Below are 8,957 nucleotides of genomic sequence, written 5' to 3' on the forward strand. Positions count from 1 at the left end.
TGGTGTGTAAATTTGAATAATAGTGTTATTAACTGGTCTTCCCTGTAGGCACATGAATATTATCCTATCACAGACAGCATTGTACCTCATGACTGATCTGGGTATGTTCTTTTTGGCGATGAAATCAACACCATTCCTCTTCAATTTGTCATTCCCAGCATAGTAAACCATGTGGTTGTCATATTCAAAATGGCCAATGCCAGTCAATTTCAGTTCACTAATGCCTAAGCTATTGATGTTTATGAGTTTCATTTAATTTTTGACAGCTTCCAATTTTCCCAGATTCATACTCTGTACATTCCATATTCCAATTTTCAATGGTTATTTACAGCTGTTTCTCTTCATTTTGAGTTGTGCCCCATCAGCAAATGAATGCACCATGGGCTTTTCTCCCACGAGCTTTACTCCATGCGTGTCATCACTGTCAACTCTACTTTGAGGAGGCAGCTCTTCTCCAGTCGCATTTTGAGAGCCTTTCAACCTGAGGGGCTCATTTTCCAGAACTATATCTGACAGTGTTTCTCTGGTATTCATAAGGTTTTCAGTGACCAGTGATTCAGAAGTAGTTCGTCCCTCCTTCTTCCTAGTCTATCTTTGTCTGGAAGCTCATCTGAAACCTGTCCACCATGGGTGACCCTGATAGTATTTAAAATACTGGTAGCATAGCTTTCAAAATCATAGCAACTCACAAGTCACCACAGTATGACAAACTGACAGACGAGTGGTGGCTGTTTGGTTTTAAGTGGAAACTGTCACCCTAACAGCTGTTTTATACACTGCACTCTGTTCATCCCTTTTCTTGTCATCCTTACCATTTCCTCTTCAAACCTGAATCCTAATTCGTCTTCTTGCCTGAAATGTGTTCCTTTTCAAATTATTTTCCATGTTTCTATCAGAATATGTTTTCCAAGATCCATAGAGGAACAAATTATTTTCATGTCTAAAAATCTCTGAATAGTTTCCCATTTGCTGTGTTGGAAGAAGTGCAGCCAGAGTGCTCTTTGGAGGCCAGGATGGCCAAACTTTGTCTCTCATACTTCAGACATATTGTCAGGAGGGACCAGTCGCTGGAGAAGGATCTCGTTTTTGGTAGGGTGGAGGATCAGAGAAAAAGAGGAAGACCCCCAGCAAGATGGATCCACAAAGTAGCAGCATAAATGGGCCCAAGCATGGCAACAATTGTGAAGTTGGTCCAGGACTGGTCAATGTTTCGTTCTGCTGTGCATAAGGTTGCTGTGAGTTGGCACCAACTCAATGGCACCTAACAACAATTACTACTACTTAAACTAATCTCTCCCTTTTCTTTGCCCTTATTTCTTCTTGGACTTGTCATCACACAATATACTTCAGGACACTGAACTGTTTGTTTTTCCAAAGAACATGTGCTGTTTCCTACCTCTGCACCTTTGTAAATGCTTCATTCTTCCATCCTATTCTGCCCACCTGGAGAACATCTGGTATTTTTTGAACCAACTTGAAAATCATCTCCTCTATGAAACTTCTTCTGACTACTTCCCTTTTCCTTTACCTAGTCAGAGTTTATGTTTCCTTCTTTGTAACTAATATATGTATTTTTTTTTTTAATTATTGCTTATGTAATGTCTTATTGTAGTTGTTTGCTTTACATGTGTGGCTCTTCTTACTTCATTATGTAATTCATTTGAAGACAGTGTTGTGGTTTATTTATTTTCAAATCCCTAGTGCTCAATACAGTGCCTATACATGTTTATTCAAAGTTGCTTGAATATATATATTTATGATATAGAAAAGAATCAAATATTCATTCATCAAACATTTCTTGAATACCCTTTATGTTCTAGGCTTTGAGGGCTCCAGACTTCTAGTATACAAGGTAGCAGAACAGATTTGTTAAGGAAATCAGATATGTTAAACACACCCTGTGATATGGCAAATACTCAGCAGAACAATGAACAGAGTGTGTGTGGTCCAGGGCATGGTGGTGGTGGCGGTGACTTAGGAAAACCCTCATGTGAAAGATATCATTGGAATTATTATTTTGGGGTAAGTAAGAGCTTTTTTTTTCTTGACTGCTGCTTTCGTGAGTGTTGATAGTGATCCAAGAATAATGAAGTCCTTGACAACTTCAATGTTTTCTCCATTGATAAGAATGTTGTTTATTAGTCCAGTGGTGAGGATTGTTGTTTTCTTTGAGATGTAATCCAAACTGAAGGCTGTGCTCTTTGATCTTCATCAGTAAATGTTTTAAGTCCTTTTCACTTTCTTGCATTAGGCAAATTTGCTTCACAAGACCCTTTTAAAGTGTTGAAGAGTAAAGCTGTCAGCTTTGAGGACTAAGGTGCGTCTGACCCAAGCCACAGTATTTTCAATAAACTCATATGCATGTGAAAGCTGGACAGTGAATAAGGAACACTGTAGAAGAATTGATGCTTTTGAGTTATGGTGTTGGAGGAGAATACTGAAAGTATCATGAGCTGCCAAAATAACAAACAGATCCATTTTGGAAGAAGTGCAGCCAGAGTGCTCCTTAGAGGTCAGGATGGCCAAACTTCGTCTCTCACATTTCGGACATATTGTCAGGAGGTACCAGTCGCTAGAGAAAGATATCATGTTTGGTAAGGTGAAGGGTCAGAGAAAAAGAGGGAGACCCCCAATGAGATGGATTGGTCAACTGGCAGCATCAACGGACTCAAGCATGGCAACAGTAGTGAGGTTGGTCCAGGATCGAGCAGTGTTTCGTTCTGCTGTGCATAAGGTCGCTATGGGTCGGTACCAACTTGATGGCACCTAACAACAATAACAAAAGAGCTTTTTAGGTATAAATATTTGGTGCATCATGAAATGAATTTTATTAACCATTTTATCTTTTTAGACTCAAAGGGATTATATTATATCCATAAATACTGCTTAAATAAATCTATGAAACATTCTATACTCAATATGTTGTACTCATTATTCAAGTAAAGAACCCTGGTCATGATGTGGGTAATTGATCCCTATAACCAAAAGGTTGAATCTACAGACATGGCAACCTGTTTCTGTAAAGCTTGCTTGTGGTGGTGATGTGTTGAGGAGTCAGTTCAGATGCATAGCCAGACTGTACAAGGTTTCTGAGGCTGTAAATCTTTACAGGAGCAGAAAGCCTTACCTTTCTCCTGAGAAATTGCTGGTTGTTTCAAACAGCTGACTGTGCGATTAGCAGCCTGAGTCGTAACCACTATGCTATCAGAGCTCCATTCTATAAAGCTTATTGCCTTGCAAAGCCTATTGTTGTTGTTGTTAAGTGCCGTTGAGTTGGTTCCAAACCATAGGGACCCTGTATATAGGGTTTCTGAGGAGCAGCTGGTAAACTTGAACCGCCAACCTTGCAGTTCAAATGACTTTGCAGTCTGGCGCATTAACCCACAGTGCTATACCAGGACTCCTGGAAAGCCTATAGGCAGTTTTACTCTGGGAGTCCTAGTGTGGTGCTGTGGGCTAACTCTCTGGACTGTGAGGTGGGTTTGAACTGCAAGATCGGCAGTTTACCAGCTGCTCCTCGGAAAACCTATACAGGGTCACTATGAGTCAGAATTGACTTGACAGCATTTAACAACAACAACAGGGATGCTAAGGAGCCTGGGTAACAGAGTGAATTATGTTGACCGGCATTGGACTGCAAACCACAAGGTCAGCAGTTTGAATCTACCAGCCATTCAATGGGAGAAATATGAGGATTTCTCCTCCTGTAAAAATTTATAGCGTTGGAAACCCTATACAGGGTTGCTATGAGTCCAAACCAATTCCAAGGCACACACCATCTCTATAGGATGCCATGAGTCAAAATTGACTCGCTGGCCACAGGTTCGATTTGGTCTTTTTGGTATTATTCAAGTACATAATTTTCATTTGTTGGGAGTACCTGGAGAGAAATTGAGAAATTATGAAGACTTTTTATGCCATCTTAAGGAGGCAATGCACTGGACTGCAAAGTCATTTTGAACCACAAGGTAGGCGGTTCAAACTCACCAGTCGCTCCTTGGAAACCTCACACAGGGTTGCTATGAGTTGGATATGACTCGACAGCACTGGGTGAGGAGAACTTTTAAGTAAGACAATAGTAGGAACTGCTTACTTTATTAGGAATATTAACTAGGGTAACAAGCAAACAGAAAACAGGGCAATTGATGGGGGATTATTGCAATTGTGCATAGGAGTGAGGATGATGGTCTGGATGAGGCAGTGGTGGGAGGGAAGAGTAGGAAGGACTAGGTTCCAAAAGTTTTGAAGCAGAATAGGATTTGATGATCTTTGAGATGGGGGAAAGGCAGATAAAGAAAGTAAATAAAAATGAGACCAATAGGTTTGTAATGATGCATGTGTGCAATAACATGTGTAAAAAGCAATCTATAAACTATAAAACATTACACAAAAATTGGTTGTTTTTATTATCTTCTCTGCTCTTAGTTTAGATGGAGAAAGACTTTACTTTAGAGATGTGTTCCTCTCCAAGAACGATATCAAACTTCAGATTGCTGTTGGTAGTAACTGTTCTGAGTTGGTTTGAACTCTCTGTGACTCTTTATACAACAGAACAAAACCATGCCTCACAATCATTGCTCACAATCACTCCTGTGTTTGAACTCACTTTGGCAGCCACGATGGAGTCCTCATGTGGTATTGTAGGATAATCACTGGACTGCTAGCATAAGATTAATGATCAAAATCCACCAGTCACTCCTCAAAAACCCTATTCAGGGTCGCTATGAGTTGGAATCGACTCCACAGTACTTTACAACAACTTTACCAGGTGTGATGTCCTTTTCCAGGTCCCTTCAAGAGTTTATGCCCAAAGTAAGTGAGGTAAGAGTCTTGCCATCCTCGTTTCTAAGCAACTTCTCCCAAGAAAGCTTTGCTTGTTCTTTTGGCAGTCCATGGTATGATCAATATTCTTAATCAACACCATTGAATTTCAGATTAGGTTCTATTATCCCTGAGATTTCACAGGGGCAAGGGGAAGGCGATTTTAGCAGACAGGGAGAGGAAAAGAACACAGTTCGGTAACGTTCTTAGGAGCTCCCTATCCATTCGCTTGAACCCTCCTAGAACTACAGCGGTAAGTCCACTTCCCCAGCCAATTCTTCTCCTCTTTTCCAGAGTCCCGGCATACTCACCGGCCAATCACCGCTCCCAACGTCATCACCGTGCGCCGTAACCGCACTCGTCAGTGCTTGGACACGTGTACTGTGTTGACTGTCAAAGTCTCAGAAAGTCTAATTCCCGGAAGCGGTGAGTCCTGAGATAACGTTTTTGTGTCCGAGTGCCCCTAAATCTGCGTATCCCCAACCATGAGCGCCCTGGGCGTGCTGTCCTTTACCCAGCAAAGTTGGGAACGAGTGCTGGCCAAAATGAAACGGGCTCTGGTCTACCTGGACGCCGCCTGTGCCGAAAGCCTGCATTGGGGCTGTGGATCTACCCGGCTCCTGGAGGCAGTCGGGGGTCCTGCGTGTCACCTGCGGGAGTTCGAGCCCAATGCGGCTGGCGGCGGAGCGGAGCAGCCCAAAGCAGTGTTTGTGCTGAGCTGCTTGCTGAAAGGCCGGACGGTGGAGATTCTACGGGACATCATCCATCGCAGTCATTTTCAGTATTGTGTGGTGGTCACAGCCATGAGCCACGCTGTCCACCTCACTGCTAACCATGTACCCGCGGCTGCAGCTGCTGAGTTAGAGGGGCAGCAGCCGGTGTTCGAGCAACTAGAAGAGAAGCTGTGTGAATGGATGGGCAATATGAACTATGTGGCCGAGGTGCTACACGCCCCCTTGTTTCTCGCCCCTGTTGCTCCCCATCTTGCCTTGACTCCATCATTTGCTTCGCTTTTTCCACTGCTGCCCCAGGATGTGCATCTCCTTAACAGTGCCCGACTAGACAAGAGGAGGCTGGGAAGTCTGGCTGAGGTGGATGCCGCTGCCCTGACCCCTGAGCTGATGTTGCAGATCCGGTGTCTGGTATCAGGCCTCAGTTCTCTTTGTGAGCACTTAGGGGTGCGGGAAGAGTGTTTTGCTGTGGGCTCACTCAGTCGGATCATCGCTGCAGATCTGGCCAATTATGCCAAGAACAGAAGAAAAACTGCTTCAGGCAGGGCATCAGTGGTCTTTGTGGACAGAACTCTGGATCTTACAGGTAAGTGGCATTGATAAAGAGTACTTAATCACTCTGCAAAGTGCTGGGATTCAGCTCGTATTTTACCAGGTTTCAGGTAGAGAATACAAACAAGAACCGTCTCTGACCTCATAATCTTATAGTCTAGTGGAGGAAAGAGACAAGAAAATTAGCAATTACATTACAAATATATTTCATGCTGAAATAAATAAACATTTCCTTAGTAAACACTGCCTTATTTAAAAACAAACAAAACAGTAACAACACATCTAAACAGTCCAAGACATCCAGGAGAACTGTCCACCTGGAAATCTTTTAAAAATTTGCAAATGCCAGTATTCCCAACGATTATTTGTAAGAAGGCTCTTATTCATTAGAGAGATGTTGTCAGATGACTCAGTGGAAGGAAACCTTTACAATAAAAAGTGAAAATACCACAGACAGTTGATTATTATTGACTTGATTATTGTTAACAGCAACAAGAGGGTTTCCAAAGAGCATCTGGTGGGTTTGAACGACCAACCTTGTGGTTAGTAGTCCAATGCTAACCACACCAGGACTACTATTAGTTTTGTTGTTAAGTGCCATCTAGTCAGTTCCGACCCATAGCAACCCTATGCAGGGTTCCAAGGAGCAACTGGTGAGCTTGAACCATGACCTGCAGTTCAAACCAACATTGAAGTCCAGCACATTAACCCACACCAGGACTCCCCTATTACTATATTGTTTTTGTTGTTGTTGTTAAGTGCCATCAAGTCAGTTCTGACACATAGTGACCCTGTATAGGGTTGGTGAGGAGCAGCTGGTGGGTTTAAACTGCTGACCTTGTGATTCTCCCACTAGTGCTGATCCACAGACCCACACTAGAAGTCCATTTAATACTATAATAGTTACTAATATTTAGTATAATATTTTGATTTGGTTGAGATTATCTAAGCAGTTTTCAATAGACCCAGAGGTAAGACTAAATGCATAAACATTTGAAAATGTTTTCTACTCATAAATGTCTATATGAAACCTGGTAGGATAAGCACTGGACTACTAACTGAAAGGTCAGTGGTTCAAAACCCCAGTTGCTCCTTAGAAACCTTATAGTGATGGTTGTTACATGCTGTTGATTTAGGTTCAACTCCTAGCGACCCTGTGCACAACAGAACAGAACATTGCCCAGTCCTGCGCCATCTCACAATTGTTATTCTTGTACCATTGCTGCTGCTACTGTGCCAGTCCATCTCCTTGGAGGTCTTCCTCTTTTTTACTGACCCTTTACGATATCAATCATGATGTCCTTCTCCACAGACTGGTGTCTTAATGATAACATGTTTGAAGTATGAGAAACGAAGTCTTGCCATTCTGACTTGTAAGGAACATGCTAGTTGTAGTTCCAAGACAGATTTGTTTGTTCTTCTGGCAGTACAAGGTACTTTTAATATTGTTCTCTAACACCATAACTCAAACGCATCATTTCTTCCATGGTCTTCCTTATTCATTGTACAACTTTCACATGCTTATAAGCTATTGCAATTACCATGGCTTGGGTCAGGATCACCTTAGTTTTCAAACTGACATCTATGCAATTGAACACTTTAAAGAGGTTTTGTGCAGTAGATTTGGCTAATGCAATATGTTGTTTTATTTCTTGATTGCTGCTTCCATAAGTGTTGGTTTGGGATCCAAGTAAAATGAAGTCTTTGACAACTTTAATCTTTTCACCTTTTATCGTGATCCAGTTCCTCCTTTTTGTCCATTTTTTTCATTGTCCAGTTGTGAGGATTTTTGTTTTCTTTACATTGAGGTGCAATCCAGGCTGAGAGCTATAGTCTTTGATCTTTATCAGTAGGTATTTTAAGTCCTCTTTGCTTCCAACATATTGCAGGTTGTTAATCAGTTTTCCCCCAATTCTTAAACCCAATTTCTCAGATTATTTGCTCAGCATACAGATTGAATAACTATGGTGGAAGAATACAACCACCAAGTACACATTTCCTGATTTGAAACTGAAAAGCAATATCCCCTTTCTGTGTTTGAACGACTGCCTTTTGATCTATGTAGAGGTTCCTCAAGAGCACAATTAAGCGTTCTCAAATATACAGTTCAATTCTTTGCAGTGTTATTCATAGCTTGTCATGACCCACACAGTCAAAAGTGTTTGCACAGTGAATAAAGTACAAGTAAGCATCTTTCTGGTATTCTCTGCTTTCAGCCAATATCCATCTGACATCAGCAATGATATCCTTTGTTCCACATCCTCTTCTGAATCCAGCTTGAATTTCTGGAAGTTCCCTGGTGATGTACTGTTGCAGCTGTTTTTGAATTATCTTCAGCACAATTTTACTTGCATGTGATACTAATTGTATTGTTTGATGATTTCTACATTCCATACGGTCACATCTCTTTGGATTGGGCACAAATGTGAATCTCTTCCAAATCTGTTGGCCAGCTAGCGAGATTCTAAATTTTTTGGCAAAGATGAGTGAGTGCCTCCAGTGCTTTGTCAGTTTATTGAAAGATTTCAAATGGTTTTCTGTTAATTCCTGGAGCCTTGGTTTTTTTGTTGTTTTTCTGCCAACACTATCAGTTCAGTTTGGACTTCTTCCTTCAATACTGTTGATTCTTAATCATATGCTACTTCTTGCTATGGCTGAATATCGACCATTTCTTTTTGTACAGTAAATCTGTGTATTCCTTTTATTTCCTGTTTTTTTTTTTAAAGGTTTTTATTGTGGATTGAGTGAAAGTTTAGAGGGCAGATCATCAGTTTTACATTCAACAAATCATACACCTTGTTTCATTACAATGATTATAATCCCCTCCATGTACCATCAGTTAACACTATTTCT

General features: G+C 41.3%; 1 protein-coding gene across 1 annotated transcript in view; it reads left to right on the top strand.

The window, feature by feature from the left end:
- The first annotated feature begins 5,306 nt into the window (after positions 1-5,306).
- Positions 5,307-8,957, top strand: part of SCFD2 (sec1 family domain containing 2) — a 668,469-nt gene continuing 664,818 nt past the window's right edge. The window contains exon 1 of the mRNA XM_006868065.1: positions 5,307-6,138. Coding sequence (XP_006868127.1) covers positions 5,307-6,138 — 832 coding nt within the window. The remainder of the gene's footprint in view (positions 6,139-8,957) is intronic.

This window comes from Chrysochloris asiatica, unplaced genomic scaffold, assembly GCF_000296735.1.
Source record: "Chrysochloris asiatica unplaced genomic scaffold, ChrAsi1.0 scaffold00115, whole genome shotgun sequence".
Lineage (NCBI taxonomy): Eukaryota > Metazoa > Chordata > Mammalia > Afrosoricida > Chrysochloridae > Chrysochloris > Chrysochloris asiatica.